This window comes from Cnephaeus nilssonii (assembly GCF_951640355.1).
Source record: "Cnephaeus nilssonii genome assembly, chromosome: 6".
Classification (NCBI taxonomy): domain Eukaryota; kingdom Metazoa; phylum Chordata; class Mammalia; order Chiroptera; family Vespertilionidae; genus Cnephaeus; species Cnephaeus nilssonii.
In genome coordinates, this window is record NC_137077.1 from 87765753 (window position 1) to 87784594 (window position 18842).

The 18842-nt window shown below is 40.1% G+C and overlaps 2 protein-coding genes across 5 annotated transcripts in view; one reads left to right on the forward strand and one right to left on the reverse strand.

Moving 5' to 3' along the window:
• NDUFA9 (NADH:ubiquinone oxidoreductase subunit A9) overlaps positions 1-2598 on the reverse strand; it is a 30127-nt gene extending 27529 nt beyond the window's left edge. Inside the window, exon 1 of the mRNA XM_079773509.1 lies at positions 2462-2598. Coding sequence (XP_079629635.1) covers positions 2462-2510 — 49 coding nt within the window. The 5' untranslated portion in view covers positions 2511-2598. The remainder of the gene's footprint in view (positions 1-2461) is intronic.
• AKAP3 (A-kinase anchoring protein 3) overlaps positions 2549-18842 on the forward strand; it is a 29234-nt gene continuing 12940 nt past the window's right edge. The window contains exons 1-4 of one of the 4 annotated variants that reach the window (XM_079773508.1): positions 2549-3211; positions 3769-3808; positions 9960-10067; positions 12352-12447. In XM_079773508.1, coding sequence (XP_079629634.1) covers positions 12352-12447 — 96 coding nt within the window. In that variant the 5' untranslated portion in view covers positions 2549-3211; positions 3769-3808; positions 9960-10067. Of the gene's footprint in view, positions 3212-3768; positions 3809-6082; positions 6104-9959; positions 10068-12351; positions 12448-18842 lie in introns of those variants that run through there. The other 3 variants (XM_079773505.1, XM_079773506.1, XM_079773507.1) reach the window with 3 other exon arrangements.

An 18842-nucleotide genomic window follows, 5' to 3' on the forward strand; every position in this document is an offset into this window, starting at 1 on the left:
AATTCCTATGCACACTGCACACATCTTATTTTGAAGTAAAAAAACAAAACGGCAAAAACACCTGCATGTGGCCCGCGGGCCGTAGTTTGAGGACGCCTGGTATAGACATTATAAAACATGTATTATATCAACTAGAACAGTGTACATACAACCACTATGGTAAGCAGTCTGGCGATTCCTCAAAAAATTAAGAACAGAGCTACAACACTACCCAGCAATCCGTCTCCTGGGCATATATCTGAAAAACTTGAAATCATGTATTCACAAAGATATATGCACCCCTATGTTCATTATAGCATTATTCACAGTGGCCAATACATGGAAACAACAAAGTGTCCTACAATAGAGGATTGGATAAAGATGTGGTATATAAAGACAATGGAATACTACTTCGCCATGAGAAAGGATGAAATACTGTCATTTGGAACAACATGGGTGGACCTTGAGAACATTATGCTAAGTGAAATATGTCAGTCAGAGAAAGCTAATAGCCATATGATTTCACTCATATGTGGGTTATAACACTGAGACTTGTGAACACAAACAGCAGTGTGGTGGTTGCTAGAGGGAACGGAGTGGGGTAGAGAAGGAGGTCCTAATATGTTGTGACAGGAGAAGATTTGACTTTGGGTGGTGGGCACACAGTGCAATATACAGATCTTGTAACATAGAAACCCACACCTAAAATCTATATGATGTCAACCAACGTCACCCCAATAAATTAAAAAAAAAGAACAGTATACATAGTTTGAATAACGTAAGTATTAGTTTGGTTGTTTTGTGGGCTTGTTTTGTTTTGTTTGTATTCTATTAGTTCCTCTTGCAAAACCTACTTTGGAGACAACTGATCTAAAACTCTGTTTGGCTTTCAAAGGCCTCTATTATTTGATCCTATGTAATGTATCCAACTTCCTTTCCTACTATCCCAGACCTACAGGTAATCATTTCACTGCCTCCTAAGTACTTCATGGTTCCATTCTCACCCCCTAGTCCTTGCCAGTGACAGGAAAATGTCCAGCCTTTCTGACTTTCTAGATCATAACAACCCTCACAAGATCAGTGGAAAAACTGCCATTCTTCCCTGGTCTTCCAATCTTCCCTCACTGCTTCAAATGATACCAATCTTTCCCTTTTCTGGTGTCCTATGGTACTTAATAGTCGCTCCACACTTCCCTATGTGTCTTTGTTTCACACAATTGTTCTATAGTGTTTTGAATATATTACACATTAAACTTGCCTCTCAAGAGTTAGTTAAAAGGTTATTTTACCAGAGACAATAAAGCAGCATGACAAGCTATGATGTCAGTTAAAAAAATAAAAGTTAAAAAAACAATTATAAAAATATCTAAAGGGGGACATCAGTAACACTTTCAACAATATAGATAATTTCTTTTAAAATCTAGAGCTGTGGTAGTGAGTTATCACAATTGATTGTATACAGTCAGTTACAGATTGAAGTCCTCCTTCTATATGCCTTCCTTCTCACTACTGCATTTGACTAGCCAAAAAAAAAATAATAATAATAAATAAATAAAAATAAAATAAAATCTAGAGCTGTGATTAGCAGATAGCAGGTGCCATGAAAAAAAAATAGAACTTCTGGAGGTCGATGGAGTGTTTGTGAATGGCTGGAGGGTGAAATAACGAGGTTGAAGCATAACTGGATTAAATTTCTTTGCTTTCTAGCCTCTCTTACTGAGTGGAAGAGCAAATGCACGTTTTCAATCTCAGGACGATAATAGCAGATCTAGTAAGAATAGAGGGGTAAATGAACAACGCTTAGAAAAACCCCAAGATATCCTTTACTCTTCCCTTCCCTTTCCACCAAGTTCCGGATTCCTCTCTCTACAAGCATCCCTCGATCCCCCAGGCCCCAGCACCTCGGTCTAACACACTCTTCTCTACCGAGATGCTTTTGACTCAGAAAGTGCTTTCATGAATATTACTTAATTTCATCTTTTCCGAAACTCCCTGACGTTGTGGTATTGTCATCTCCATTGTGTCATTAAGAAAGATCTTAAGTTGAGACCGAGTAAGGGTTTGCACAAGGTCTTAAAGCAAATCCATTAAGAACTTTCTCTCCACTACCCTCCTCTCCCCGCATCCTTTCCAGACTCCTCTCCACGACCCCTCACCCCCAACATAAATATTTCTCAGAACCCCGAACCCTTGCAACCCTACGAGAAACCTGATTCTCTCGATCCGTCAAACGTCCCTCACTTTCTCCTCTCCCCTGCCCGTTGCTCACGTTCTCCCAGCGCAGACCCCCTTCCCAAATGCACCTTGGAATTGGTGAGTCGGAGACGGGACGGAAAGGAGAAACTGACCGGGCGCAACCCTGGATCTAGAAAATCCAAGGTGCCCAGGGCGTCGGCATGACCGCTGCAGCACGGCGCCACTCCCAACACTTTCACCCTGTCTCGGAATCCCAATCCGGGCCCGTTTTCCCGGTGACACTTACGTGACATTGGCAGGACCCGGGCAACCCGGGGGTGAGCGGCGGCCGCCATCTTCTCCCACAATCCCCTGCCGCGGGCGCTCCGCAGACTACGGCTACTAGGCAGGGTCAAAAGTGATCGTCCCAACGGGCCTGCGCAGGCGCACACCAGGAGAGGGGGCGGGTCAGACCGTGGGTGGATGGTGGCGGAGAAGAGGGCTGGGGAAAGAGGGCGAAACGGCTGGGAGGGAACGTGGAGGAAAGGGGGCTTAGAAAGAGAAGAATCCTGAGGTCGGAATCTCAGGTTACAGAACGAACAGTAAAAATCATCTCGTTGTCGAGAAACCAGAAGTTCAGCGTCCACCAGTAATGGACTGACTCAAGGGCTTACAAAAATGACAGAACCCGAGCTCAGCTTTTCTGACTCTCAATTCATTGATTCCTAAAAATGTCAGAGAGGGAAGCCTTGGTGAGACTGGGAGGAGGTGGAGGCGTGGCCTCTGAATTCCTTGTCTGTAAGGAGATGAGCAGGGTCCTGGGGAGAAGTTGTACGTGAAAGGAGTGGGGCAGGGATGCAGAGAGGAAGTGAGGAAGAGAAATAGAAATGAGGATGTGCACGCCGAATTCACCAAAGCGCATTCTGTGTTCTCTCCTGGAAGCCTCTGCTTCTTGCTGTTCCCTTTTTCCCCCCGGCATGCTCCCTCAGCTGTCTGCACCAGCTCCAATCGGCTCGCAGGTGACCTCAGAGAAGACGTAGCTGACATCTTATCCCAGGTGGTCATCATTCCTACCGTCTTTTATTCTCATTTATCAAAGCACTTATAACCACCTGACCTATGAGTCCAGAGATTCTTGACCTGGAGTGTGATTCATGAGTGCACTTCAGGACGCCTATGAACCTCCTGAAATGTCATTTAAAAGTTAGTGGACTAAGAAGAAACTGGGGCAGTGGTTGGTAATTTATTTTTAACTGTGGACTTCCTTAAGAATCTACATTGTTTTAAAGCCTGAGGAGATTCCAAAAGATTAGACAAAACACTTGCAATTTTAAGTAGTTTATTCTGCTCAATTTTCAAGATCCCTCAGTAGAAGACAGCAACCAGCAACCTGTCCTGAGACATTTGCTTTGGGTTTTATCTATCATAAAACAAACAAGTTTAGCTTATGGTCAGGAGAGAGAGGGGGGGGGGGGCCGCTTAGCAAATAGAAAACTGTCAAACATGGTAGTTAGTACAAGGGGAGGGACTAAAACAAAAAAAAAGTTTAGGGGGGTCTTTCTACACTTGGTAATTCATGCTTTTTTGTTTTGTTTTGATTTGTTTTGTTTTTAGGAAGAAAAGTGTGCATGCTGAGATGGGCAAAAGACATGTAGTGAGTAGATTGGTTGTTCCCATCCCACCCCCACTGTTAAGCTGCAGCTACCAAACTGAATTAAAAGAGGAAACTCTTAGAGAAATTTTATCAGAGAAATTTACTAATGCTGTGCTGTCTTATATTTATTGGCCTCATCCTATGTTCAGTCAGCACTTAAAGTTTGGTAATATTTGATTCTGGGGTCAATGTGAATATCAACATACTTTCCTGGTTCTGAGAAATTGATAGACCCCTATTATCAGCAATCTCCTAACACCTGTGTAGTATTGCCAGTAATGTTATTTTACATATCCAAGTCAAACACTGCCCCATGTTTTTTTAAATCCTCTCCCAAGGATATGTTTTGGTCATTGATTTTTAGAAAAAGGAAGGGAGAGAGAGAAACATCGATGTGAGAGAGAAACAGCAATTGGTTGCCTCCCATACATACCGCATGCCAGGATCCAACCTGTGCAACCTAGGTATGTGCCCTGACTAGGAAACTGCAACCTTTTGGTGTCCATGATGACACTCCAACCAACTGAGCCACCCAGCCAGGGCTGCCCCATGTTCTAAATACTAGTTTCAAGGTGACATAATATAGTTGAAAGAGCACTGACTTAAAATTTAGAATATTGTGTTATCGGTGGAAGTGGAGTTTTTGGGGTGTCTTAAGGAAAAGAATTTCCTAAGGTTCTCATGGGAAGATGGGGTTTTATGGAAAGTTTTATTGATGATGTAAAATTAAGGAGGTTCCCTTCAAGGTCCCATCTCTATTCGTCTCACCATGGAAGAAGTCCAATCTTGTCTTCAGTAAGGCCGGAATTGAGGCCACTGCCCAGAATTTCTGTTCTTTATTAAAATACAGTCCAATCTAGCATTCCAAGTATGGAGTCCTGCCTGGCCCATGGTCATGGCTGCTTAAAGCCACATGGCTATGGAAAGAAAATGTGTAAGCTCACAGGAGAGAGAACAGCTGAGTGCACGGGGGTGTGCGAGGCATAGAGCAAAAGAGAACAAGAATACAAGCCAATAAGAGCAAGCAAGAGAGAAAGAACTCTGGGGGTTCTACTTTCCCAAGATTTCATGTGCTTCTAATGGGGTCTACATCCTAGCCAACCCATTGTTCCCCAGGCTAGACTGACAGGAATTCACCTTCCCTATGTCTGTCACCTGCACTTCACTACACATGTGACCATCTCCCCCTTTGTTCAATCCCTTCCCCCAGCGATCTGCAGGGAATGGACCGGTGGCTCACGGGGGAGCGGGAAGCTGTAGCTTCCTGGCGAAGCTGCCCAGATGACCATGTTTATAATGTTGGGCCTCCCTTTTGCTCTCTTCCTATTATTAGTATTAATAACTAGTTAATTATAATGATAACAATTAGATCCCAGTTCTAGTTCCACCAGTTTTTAGTTGTGCCCTGAGCAAGCTTCTATACCTGTCTAATAGGGAAAATAATACCTGCACTATTACCTCAAAAGGTTATTGTGAGGATCAGATGACAATGGATGTGTAAGCGCTTTGTCACCTGCAAAGTGCTATATGCATTTACATGTAGTTTTATTCAGGTACCAATGAAATATCAAAATCATAGAATGTCAGAGATGGAAGGTATTGTAGGAGATCAACATTCACAACTTCTTTATTTTAAAGATGAAGAAACTGAGACCTAATATAAAAGGTTATCAATAAATAACCTGCTGCCGAAACTGGTTTGGCTCAGTGGATAGAGCGTTGGCCTGCGGACTCAAGGGTCCCAGGTTCGATTCCGGTCAAAGGCATGTACCTTGGTTGCGGGCACATCCCCAGTAGGGGGTGTGCAGGAGGCAGCTGATCGATGTTTCTCTCTCATGGATGTTTCTAACTCTCTATCCCTCTCTCTTCCTCTCTGTAAAAAAACAATAAAATATATTAAAAATATAAATAAATAAATAAATAAATAAATAACCTGCTATAAGAAGCATTTAATAAACCAGTCAGTCACTTTTGGATCTGTTAATGATTTTAATTCTTATCTTGTAACCTTGATCAGAGATTATTTTTGCTTCATGAAAACTATGCACTAGTCCTATATTTAATCATTAATTAAGAGTACTTAAGGTTATAATTCCCAAGAGAATGTACTACTAATAAAGCCTAGAAATTGCTAATCAAATGCCTCTTGGTCTGATTTATCCCGCTACAGTTGGAGGTGGGGGCATTGCAGAGGATGCATTAGTGCTACTGTATCTCTGACCATCTAAGACGAATTATTACCCAGAGATGATCATTTTAGGAAAAATACCTCAAAATTTATTTCTTTTGTAAAAGGTAAGGTGTTTATAATGAAAAAGAATCCAAGCTGCATCCCAGAAAATGAAGTGATTCCATGTGCTTTGCATACAAAATTTAGAAAATCCCCCCCAATCCTTTTAATTCTTATTGTCTGCATCTATCTGGATTTGTTAATACATGATACTTACTCTGTTGTTTTAAGTGGAATCCATTGGTAAAATTTTCCCCTCCCATATTTCCTACCTAAATTACATATTTATAAGAGTTTTTCTTTCCTAAATTATATATTTAAAGAAGAAAATTACCAAGAGAAAGTTAACCCAAACTAAATATCAGAGCTTTGGAGTGTATCTTCACCTCTCCCCCTGTCCTTTGATGACACAATTTCTGGTGGCCTCACCACTGTTGCCATAGAGATAGTGATATCACCAGCTGTGATTCTGATGTCACTCACCAGTCCTAACAAGGAGGAGGTACATGGAAGGCTGGGGGAGGAAACAAGATCTTGAGCTGAGCAAGAACATCCCAGCATCTTCGTTGACTTTAAAAGTATATTCTGGGGTCTTCTGTGGTCACTATTCCAGTACTACAGAGGTAGGCAATCCCACTGGGCTGATGAAACAGCCCATTTTCTGATCCTCTGTAGTTAAAAGGGAGAATTTAGTGATATGTGATGAGTCACTTTGCCCAGTCAACTTGAATTTTACATGGATCTTCTGGAAATATGTGAGCCTCTAACTTGGCAGCATTGCAGCTAAACCTACTATCTTTGCTGTTGAAGTTTTCATTTTGTTACAGATTGGCCAGACCTCTTCGCTATCCTTTTGGGGACAAGACTGGTCCTTACTCTCTGCTTCTTAATTTGACAATGAGACTGGAAGCTTGACTCCCTGTTGACTTTTCCTCCTCTTGGTGTCGCTGTCCAAAAGTTCTTCTTTTCCCCAGTGTTCTAACCAGACTTCTATAGCTCTGCGTCCCAATTCTCATCCACTTTCATCCTCTCGCTATTATTTCTGAAGTCTTGGCTATACAACAGAGAACTGGGAAAAGGCAGGAAAGGAAGGGAGAGAGAGAAACATCTAACCATGTTGAGAATGTGTCTCTACTAATAGGGCACTACAGGAAGAAGTATTACTAAGGGGAAGTGAAAGTAGAGGAGATCCACAGGCAAGCTTAACAGTGAATAGTACCATTGAGAGAAAGATACACACACACACACACACACACACACACACACACACACACACATTTCCAACCCTTATTTAAACAAAATCAATTGAAACTGATTTCATCAACAACCAACTTTATTAGGTGTCTAACAACATGCCAAACACAGGGGATGGAAGAGAAAAAGATAATGGGTATAATAGAATACATTCTTTCTAAAACTAGTAATAAAACCTGATTAAATAAACTTCAAAACTTGATCAGATATGTATCCACCCTGCAAAAGCTTCAGTTACGCCCCCTGAATAATTTGAGATTTTCTATGAATTTAGGAACCTCGAGTAAACAGACACTTCTTGCTTATGACGAATATAGGAGAAAATGTCTTGTGATGAAGTTAAGGTCTGGGGCACAGCAACTATAACCATACTCCTGTGTTGCTTATGCCCTCCTTGACTGCATTCAGTGATTTGCACTCCTCAATTCTTGAATTAATAATCACACTGGTGGTTTTAAGGAACATTTAGGTCAGTCCTATGATTGGCTGGAGGATCCCTCTATTAGCCATAGAAAAATGTCACAGCTTCCAGGATGTTAACCTGCATAGCTGTAATATTTAGAGGAATATACCACTGGTTTTAATATTCCCTTTCTAGGTCTCCATTTTCTCAATGAGGGGGTTAGAATAAAAGGCTTCTAAGGTTAATTTATCTTTACACTGTATATAGTTAGCTTGTTTTTCCCCTCAATTTTAATAGATAACACAAAGCATCCTTTTTTATTTTCCACCCTAACTCAAGGGCATTACTCACCAACTCTGAAGTTAAGAAATGTATTAATCCATTCATGGCTTCATTAAACTCTTCAGATACCCCTCGCCCCTATTTTTCATTTCCTTATGGGAAATGTATACAGATTTAGACGTCTGAATATCATTATCATAAAAAGTGTTTAAATACCTCTTTATGTATACTATTATCCAGGACAACTTGGGGAGTTTAAAGTTTAAAACAAGCTTCGTGGATACAGATAAACATGTAGAAGACGTAGAAAAATAGAATAAAAACATTAGGACATAAGTAAGTGGAAGGGTTTGCTGGATATATAGGTTTAGTAAGTGTACTTTGCTTGTGAAAGGAGTACAAGAGCACTTCTGAGATGTTGATTTATTAGTATTATTGGAGTAGGACGGTGTGTTAATAAGTCTTTGGTTAAGTATACTGTATACATCTTAGATAAGTCTCTAGGGTAAAATTATCCGCATAAGGAGTCAAGCTTCAAGAAAGCCTGAATGACCCTAGCTGGTTTGGCTCAGTGGATAGAGCATTGGCCTGCGGACTGAAGGGTCCGGGGTTCGATTCCGGTCAAGGGCATGTACCTTGGTTGCGGGCACATCCCCAATTGGGGGTGTGCAGGAGGCAGCTGATAGATGTTTCTCTCTCATCAATGTTTCTAGCTCTCTATCCCTCTCCCTTTCTATAAAAAAATCAATAAAATATATATATATATATATATATATATATATATATATATATATATATATATATATATATATTTTAAAAAGCCTGAATGTATGGCTTACCACCATAGCAAACTTGAGCAAACTATTTTTGTTCTGTTCTCAGATTCTCCAATTTAAAGAAAAATTTAGTCACCTGGAATTAGAAATAGGCAGTATTTGTATATGCAGTCTCTCAGCACTGACTTTAAGATACTAGCTACTATGAGGGATACTGAGATGGATAAGGAAATACATCTGGCCCAGCCAGTGTGGCTCAGTGGTTGAGCATAGACTATGAACCACGAGGTCACGGTTCAATTCCCAGTCAGGGCATATGCCTGGGTTGCAGGCTCAATCCCCAATGCGGGGTGTGCAGGAGGCAGCCGATCAATGATTCTCTCTCATCATTGATCTCTCTCTCTCCCTTCCTCTCTGAAATCAATAAGAATATAAAAAAGAAATAGTATTTAAAAAATAAAATGTATCTGCCTTCTTGAAGCCATCTAATAAATGAAATAGAATATACACAAGCCATTAAAATGCTACAGAGAATATAAAGGGTTGAAACAAAATGGAACAATCACATTCAATTAGATATTTAGAAAATATTTCATGGATGGGTAAAATTTGACCTGGGTTATGAAGCAAGATGGGATTTAGAGGGACTTTTTAGGAGGCTGGATGGATATTCCAAGATGAGAGCACAATGCTCTACTGTATTCTAGTTAAATGTCTTGGTAGAGGTACTATATGGAAGATAATTGATCTGGAAGCTGGTTTTGATATTAATTATTAATTCCCTTTTATAGTATGAGGGTGTGTATTTCTCTCAAATCCTCAAAGGAATACTTACAAAGTGTTTTGAGATCTATGAATTCAGAGCACTTATTCTCCATTCTAGCTACTTATCTTCTGACTTCCTTTAGAGCAAGTTTGAAATTAGGCTAAAAACTTTTTGTTTCCTCATTGTTAAATAAGCCTATATTGAACATAGAAAATAGTCATTTCATAAATTATTGGCCAAGAGATGAAACCCTTTTTGTCACCAGGAAACCATCAGACTGCTTGCTCCAAGAATAAGATCTGGATTTTAAATTTGAATGTCATCTTGTATTCATTGCTTGTGTACTACATGTGAAAAATAATAAGTCAAAATTATTATTTTGTAATAAAAGCAATATGGTTCATGTGTAAAATTAATCATTTTTGTGTTTTTTATTGTAGATTCCTTATATTAAATGGCAGGAGGGGTGGGTAAACTTAGGGATAGTGAAGACAACAACACATTAATCAAGAACTTTCTTCATATCTCAGAACCCATCCTCAGTAAGAGTAAGTGGTCACATCTTTTCCTTACTTTTTGTATTTAAATTGTATTATTTTTAATTGTGATATATAGTTTAAATAAATCTGTAACCCTGTTGATTTTGTTGTTTTCTATGAGAAGTAACTCATTAAGATGAAATAATAAACTGGAAGCTAAGAGACTTGCATTTCAATAGTCCAGGACAGCCCTTTCCAAGTCTTCTCATTCGTTGGCCAAGTAGTAGTATCATCCATTTCTTTCTTCATGGTAATGATTCAAACATCAGAATATTTATATCTAATATGAGCTGCTAAGAGACAATAAAGGGTTTATTTCATAGGCATTAGCAGCTTCCTTATTGGGATTATAAATAATATTAAAATAAGATAACAAAGAAGGTTAGACAATCTTAGAGAAAATTTCTAAAGAAAAGAATAAATAATTATCTTTCTGGAGCTAGCCTGTCTGTCTCAGAGAGGATCTCTCCAAATAAGCCCAAGCCCAGGAATTCCCAATTCTAGATGCTTGTTAAAATCACCCATGGAGCTTTTAAGAAATTCAATGCCTAAGTTTCACCACCCTAAACCCATTGAAATAAGATTCTCGGGCAGGGGCGGGGTGTGGGGGGGGGTGATGGTACCTCAGATTCAGTATTTTTTTTTTAACAGTTTTCTGGGTGATTATAATAAGGGTGGAGAACTCATTGCTTGCCCAAGGAATCTTATTACAGGGTCAGGAAGAGTAAAAGAAACAGTTTTCCTAGCTCAATGACCCGAGTCAGTGATTGGGGTGTTAAAACGGTTACAAATCCTGTGGGAGCAAAGAACAAATGCAATTGCACCATGAAAAATTGGATAAGCTTTTGGACTTTATTATAATAGAGTTTTAAAGCAGTATATTTCTTGGAATCAAAATATTGATATACTATATATGTATGTTTTATATAAATGTTTGGGGACATTTTGGTGAGAAAATTGGCTGTCTTTTTCTATGTTGCTTATTGACAAATAAAGATCTAAGCAAAATTTCTAATAAAAGAAGGGAAATTTCATGGTAGAAGCCTGGCAGTGGAAGTTTGGCATGGAAAAGGGGGGAAAGAGAAGCTTCTAATGCTTGTAGATTATCAGTGGGCAAAGATCATTATAATTAGCCATGTTCCCGAGGACTAGCAAATAAGATGCCATGAGAAATGGATGAGAGTAAGGCCAAAGGAGTATTTGAAATAGGGGCTATGAAGCTCATTTGTGAGGTAAGGTGATAAAAACAGCAAGGATTAGCATTTCTTTCAAGAAAAATGGCGACAACTAAGAGAGAAATAGTAATAGCTAGAGGGGGAGGCTTGGGGTGGAAGAAGACAACTAAAATGAGTATCGGCTTTCTGGCTTAGAAAAGCAGGTCGATGGAGGTGTCATTACAGAGATTAGAGATTATAGAAAAGTGTTGGGAGGGTTATGAAAGATCAACATCTGCAAGGTATTACTCCTCCATAGACAAAGGCCCATTGGGTGGTGCATATGACATCTGTCTTCTGGCATTTAGCAGTTTGGCTGAACCAGGGAGTTAGAATTCCTCCAGGATCCTTAGCTAATTGGAGGAGGAAGAGCCACTAGACTTACTGCTAATAAAAGTAAGCTGGTGGTCTGGAAATTAATTAAAAATGAACTGTGAGCCTAGCCAGTGTGGTTCAGTGGTTGAGCATCAATGTATGAACTAGGAGGTCACAGTTCGATTCCTGGTTGGGGCACATGCCTGGGTTTCAGGCTCAATCCCCAATATAGGGTGTGCAGGAGACAGCCGATCAATGATTCTCTGTCATCATTGATGTTTCGATCTCTCTCTCCCTCTCCCTTCTTCTCTAAAATTAATAAAAATATATGTATTTTTAAATGAACTGTGTATTACTTTTTTTATAGTTGGTGGGGCAAGAACAGGCAGGGAGGAGTAAATTAATTCTATTTTATCATGTTGAATTTTGAGTGTTTACTGAAAATCCAAGATGTGGAAGAGCTGTCAAGCAAGGACACAAAAAACAGGACATGACTGCTAGGTTCTTTGATGAATAAATTTGTATTACGCACCTCTAGTAGAGACCAGGCACTGGCGTTAGCACAAGAGATACACGTGTTTAAGAAATCTTCCTGCATTTGAGAGCTGAAGTTATCCAGAGGTAGGTGAGTTTGAAGTAGCTCTTGGCACAGGTCACTATTGAAAGCATTGCTCCTGTTTTCCACACCTCAGCTATTTACCTTATTTCTCCCTACTTTCATATAACTTACCTTTCTGATACTCTTTTTTTTTTTCTACTTCCAGATGTCAGAGAGGGTTGACTGGTTACAAAGCCAAAATGGGGTGTGCAAAGTTGATGTCTATTCACCTGGGGATAGCCAACCCCAGGACTGGAAAATGGTAAGTGGTCAACCTCCTTACAAACACATACTGGGTTCAGGGTATGTGGAGTGCCATTAAGTGTAGCCCTATTGTCTCCACCACCACCACCCACCTCTCATTTTTGAAGACTGATTTCTTGAGAAAAAAAATGAACTTCTTTAGAACAAAAAATTCCCATCTATAATTTTTGGAAAACGTTCCTATAATACGATATTTAGTAGGGTAAATATTACAGCTGTAAAATTTTGTTCATAGAAAGTATTTTCTGAAATGTAGGCTGCCTCAAAATTGTCAGAACTATAAACTCTCATCTAAGTAATATTGTCATTCTGCCTTCATCATTCAACCAACATTTATTAAATACTTAATATCAGGCACTGTAAGTCAGGGTTGAGTCAGAAGAGAGAAACCACACCAGTAATTTCATGTTAAAATACTGTTTATTAGAGGTTGTTAATCAAGTTAACTACTAAAGCTGTAAAGAGGAGACTCTAGAGTTCTAGCAGTAGGAAATGCAAAAAAGCAGCTACCTCTAGGCTGAGAGAGTTAACGAGGAAGAAATTGAAGAATTCACAAAAACTCCTCTTTCTTAATCAAGGCTGCTTAAGATCGCTTTGGAGAAAGTGTGGTTGTCATGGGATCACACAGCCTGCCTAAGAGATAAAACAATTTACATATCTATAAAAGACATTAAGACAACCTATATAATAAAGAGGTGACATGCAAATTAACCCTCACCCTCACAAGATGGCTGCCTACAACCAGGCTGACAGGGGGGTTAGTGAGGGACGACCAAATGACTGAACAGCAGGCTGCAATGGGGAGACCAGGCCAGCGGGGGTGGGGGGGGGGCATGACCAGGCTGGCAGAGGGGAGCAGTTAGGGGTGACCAGGTAGGTAGGCAGATGAGCAATTAGGAGCCAGTGGTCCAGGATTGTGAGAGGGATGTCCGACTGCCGGTTTAGGCCCGATCCCTGGGATCGGGCCTAAACCGGCAGTCGGATGTCCCCCGAGGGGTTTCAGATTGGAGAGGGTGCAGGCTGGGCTGAGGGAGAACACACACACCCCATGCACGAATTTCGTGCACTGGGCCTCTAGTATAGATAATAAATACCAGTTTCTATAGAGTAAGTGTCAACCAAATCTGTTTCTACCAGATCTTTTATTTATCTCTGTCCTTTCATTTAGAAAAGCAATAGACAAATGAGTTTCAATATTAAATAAATTAACAGAAATTTTTTCATTTTTCATTGAGAAACATTCTGGGAAATGCAAAAAAAGAACAAAACAATTTCAGTTTTCATAGACATAATTAATTTGGGAAAATAAAAAATAAATGTAAAAATATAAATATAATTTAAAAGCTCTAAATAACTGGCAGATACTAATTATAAGAAATCTATGATAATTTGCCAAATGTACTTTCTGGACAGTAATTGCTATAGCTATTTAAAGAACAGATAATGTCAAAGTAGGAGGAACTGGAGAGCATTATACTAAGTGAAATAAGCCAGTCAGAGAAATATAAATATCACATGTTCTCACTCATTTATGGAATATAATGAACAACATAAACTGATGAACACAAACAGATCCAGAGACAGAGAAGCATCAATCAGACTGTCAAACCTCAGAGGGAAGGTAGGAGAGGGTGGGGATAAGGGGGAGAGATCAACCAAAGGACTTGTATGAATGCATATAAGCCTAACCAATGGACACAGACACCAGGGGGTGGTGAGTGCATGAGTGGGGAGTGGGAGGTGAGGGGACAATGGGGCAATAAGGACACATATGCAATACCTTAATCAATAAAGAAAAAAAATATGCTTAACTGAGCTAGAGGTGAAGAAGAATAGAATGGAATGTTTATAGTATGTTGACTTAAAACTAAACTCCTGCCCTGGCCTAGTGGCTCAGTTGATTGGAGCATTGTTCTGTACACTAAAAAGTTGTAGGTTTGATTCCCAGTCAGGGCATATACCTAGACTGTGGGTTTGATCCTGGTCAAGGCACATATGGGAGGCAACTGAATGTTGTTTCTCTCTGTCTCTCTTTCTCTCCCCTTTCCTTTCTTCCTAAAATCAATAAAAACATGCCCTCAGGTGAGGATTGAAAAACATAAAACTAAGCTCTTAAAGCAAAAGATGGCTGATGAGAGAAAATTAAACTCCTTAACCTTTTTCATATTCTTTGTGAAGACATGAAAATTTCCCCTAGCTTTGATTAAGAAAGACTCAGAAATAATTTGATATCCACCTCCCCTAAGTGTTCAGTTTATTATTGCATAAAAATAGAAAGAATTAAAGGTTGCAAGAAGTCTTAAGGGGTTTGAAAGAGATAGGTATTTAGTTGTACACTGCATTGATAGAAAAAGAAATGTGATTGGCCTTTCAGTCAGTCACTATGACTTCATCAAGGACTTTTGCAAAATTCTTCTGGGTCAAATGGAATAATGAACATAGGGTACACACATTTTAGGTTTAAAATACATCTACACTAATAAAAGAGAAACATGCAAATTGACTATCCCTCCGCTATGCCCATCAGCCAATCAGGAGTGAATATGCAAATTAACCCAACAAAGATGGCTGCAGCCACGGAGCTGGAGCGAGCAGGAGGCTTGGGTTGCCCCCAGCAATGGAGGAAGCCAAGCTTTCCGCCCACTCTGGCTGCTGCTGAAGGAGTGGCTGAGGGCCGGGTCGCCAGGGGCAACCCAAGCTTCCAGCCCGCCCTGGCCTCTGCTCAAGGAGTGGCTGGGGGCCTGGGTCACCAGGGGTGTGGCCAGCCTGAAAACTGCCCTCAGCCCCTCAACCATGCTGGCCACCCCACCAGGAAGTAAGACTCCCCACTGGGAGGCCTGGACAGCCTGAAAACAGCCCTCAGCCCCTCATCCAGGCTGGCCACGTCCCCCCAGTGGGGACCCTCACCTCATGGGGGCATGGCCAGCCTGCAAACCACCACAGGCCCCTCGCCCAGGCCACCCCATGCCCCAAGGGAACCCCCACCCTGATCCAGGACACCATTCAGGCCAAACCAGCTGCCCCCACCCATGCACCAGGCCTCTATCTATACTAATAAAAGGGTAATATGCTAATTAGACTGGGAGACCTTTCAGGAGACCTTCTGGACATTCTTCTGGACAAAGCCATGGTGGCGGGGCTGAGGTAGAGGTGGTTAGAGGCCAAGAGGGAAGGGCAGTTGTGGGTGATCAGGCCAGGATGGGACGGCAGTTGTGGGTAATCATGCCAGTAGCTGTTGGGGGTGATCAGGCCGGCAGGGGGGGCAGTTGGGGGTGAGCAGGCCAGCAGGGGGGGCAGTTGGGGGCAAGCAGGCCAGTGGGGAGGGAAGGTGGGGGTGAGCAGGCCAGCAGGGGGGGCAGTTGGGGGTGATCAGGCCAGCAAGGGGGTCAGTTGGGGGTGAGCACACTGGCACGGGGGGCAGTTGGGGGTGATCAGGCTGGCAGGGGGGTATTTGGGGGCGAGCAGGCCAGCAGCAGGGGGCAGTTTGGAGCGAGCAGGATGGCAGGCAGAGTGGTTAGGGGCAATCAGGCAGGCAGGCAGGTGAGTGGTTAGGAGCCAGCAGTCCCAGATTGCGAGAGGGATGTCCAACTGCCTGTTTAGGCCCGATCCCTATAAATGGCAGTAGGACATCCTTCGAGGGGTCCCAGATTGGAGAGGGTGCAGGCCAGGCTGAGGGACACCCCCCATGCATGAATTTTGTGCACCAGGCCACTAGTAGACAATAAAAACCTATAAATACAGCAAGTCTTGGCCAGTGTAGCTGAGTTGGTTGGAGAGTCCTCCCATACACCAAAAGGTTACAGGTTCAATTCCCAGTCAGGGCATATATCTAGGTTGCTGGTTCAATCTCCGGTGGGGGCATGGCCAATTGATGTTTCTCTCTCTCTCCCTATCCCTGTCTTCCTCTCTCTCAAAAACAAACAAATAAACAAAACCTAAAAACACAGCATGCTAACACAACTCTATACTCCATCATGAAGCTCTATGCTATGCTGTAGGTTTGTTGCTATTTTTTTAATGTTCTGTGAAAGAATTGAAAAGGATAAAAGAATAAATCCCACATCTGCATTAACCAGACTTACCTTTACATGTTAGCTCAATTATGGAAACACACCTATTTGCAGATAGTGTGCCTCTCTGTAAATAAGTAGTCACTATTAACCTTTTGCACTCGGATGTCGAGTGTGACTCGACACGGTTAGCATTAAATCCCTAGTAGAAGAAAAAAGCAAGCGAGTGCAAAGGGTTAGGGGATAATTTTCAAAAAAGGGTGAAATCAAGGTTCCCAATCAGATATGAAAATGAATGCATGTTAAAGATTTTATTTAACTCTTTAATGAGGAAATTGATGAAGTGTTACAACCAGTTCAAGAAGAATAAAAATATACATATTTATAGGTCAGGAATATTGAAATAAATGCACAAAGCTGGCTTCTTCCACAGTGAGAAAGGGAAATCAGATGATCCTCCACTGGGCAGAATTTACATGTCTATAGACAAACAGAATTATTCTGCATTGCTATCATTATCTACAGTTTACAGAGATGTAAAATAGCTTCCATAGAATCAGAAACAGATTATGTGGAAAGATGTAAATAATGCTTAGTCTATAGACTATGGACTAGAGATAATATATAGTTTTCTATTGAAGTACACTTTTTTTCCCTACAGTTGCCTTCATTTTAATAAAAATTCTCAAAGTAAGATAAATTTTGATCACAAAATCAGGATACTCTCATCAGAATTGGCCTGATTATTTACATAGGTGCAGCAACCAGATAGTTTGCTTTGCTGGAAATTTTCATAAAGAATCTTAGATTGGACTTTTAAAGGCCTTTATTATTTGCTATTCTGTGACTAGAAATTCAAGACTAAGAAACTCTACCAGGTTTTACCTGCAGTTCCTAGAAAAACAAGCATGTATGCCATTGGATTTCTCTGACATTATGTTCCTAAATATAATCTCAACCATTTCTATTAATTATAACTTTTTTTCCAAAGTATTTTCTGTTCTTTCTATTCAAAAAGAAAACTATGGAGGGAGAAGTATATAATTGTGAACTATTACACACTAGCTAATGTACAGACTGGCAGAGCTCATGACACAGAAGACAGTTTCTACAGCCTATGTGGCAAAAAATGAACACATTCATTAACAGATCCAAAGTCATATACTTTCTATAGCAATAAAAAATAAGAAGCAAAATCATATAAACTATGCTTAGTTATCAATGTTTCCTTTTCTATTTTACTTAGGTATAATCTAAGTAACCCATGAATATCCATTAACTAACTCGACTTAATACCAGTCCAGTGTTTTAAGTTACATAAAAATGTTGGAAATGCCCTGGCCGGTTTGGCTCAGTAGTTAGAGCATGGGCCTATGAACTGAAGGGTCAATTCCTAGTAGGGGGTGTACAGGAGGCAGCCAATCAATGGTTCTCTTTCATCATTGATGAGTCTACCTCTCTCTCCCTCTCCCTTTCTCTCTGAAATCAACAAAAATGTAAAAAAAAAGTTGGAAATTTATGATCAACTTCACATACTATAAACATAAATTGAAATAAAATTTGTCAGAATAATTATTCAACTGGATTAAATACAATTTATATTTTTTAGCATCTTAAACATTAAGTAGAAGTAATACTAGCTTATTGGATCTGTGTAACATAAATTTATGAAGATCATATCAAAATGAAATAAAAATGAACACTTATATTATTCTTAACACTGATAAATCAGAAAAGACAAAACTATTTTTATCCTACTAAAATTATTAAACTAATCTTGCTTGCCTTACTTAGACTTATCTAACTTATCTAACTTAATAAAGATTTACCTAACTTATGTAAACAGGTTCCTAAAACATTTCTGAATCAGGGTCTATAATAATACTTTATCCGATCAGAATAGAGGTCTTTTAATCTAATAGACTTTATAATCTAACTTATTAATACAATGTGGAGATAGGAAAACATTGCTATTTACACTTAGTGCTTTTCTGAATGACAGACACAGTGATACAAACCTAATAGACAGCTTATAGCATCAGCCAGCCATTAGATTCACTGTCCAGTTTTCAACAAAATGTCACAAGACATACAAAGAAACAGGAAAGTATGGCCCATTCAAAGGGGAAAAAAATCAACAGGCTCTGTCTCTGAAAAAGCCCTGATATTAGATCTACTCGATAACACTGTAACCAACTGTCTTAAAGATATTCAAAGAACTAAAGAAAAGATTTGAAGAAAGTCAAGAAAACAGTGTCTGAATAAACAAGAAGTATCAATAAAGAGACAAAACCTACAGATAACCTAAAATAAATTCTGGAGGTGAAAAGCATAATAATGGAAATGCAAAATTCACTAGTAGGATTTAAAGGCAGATTTGAGC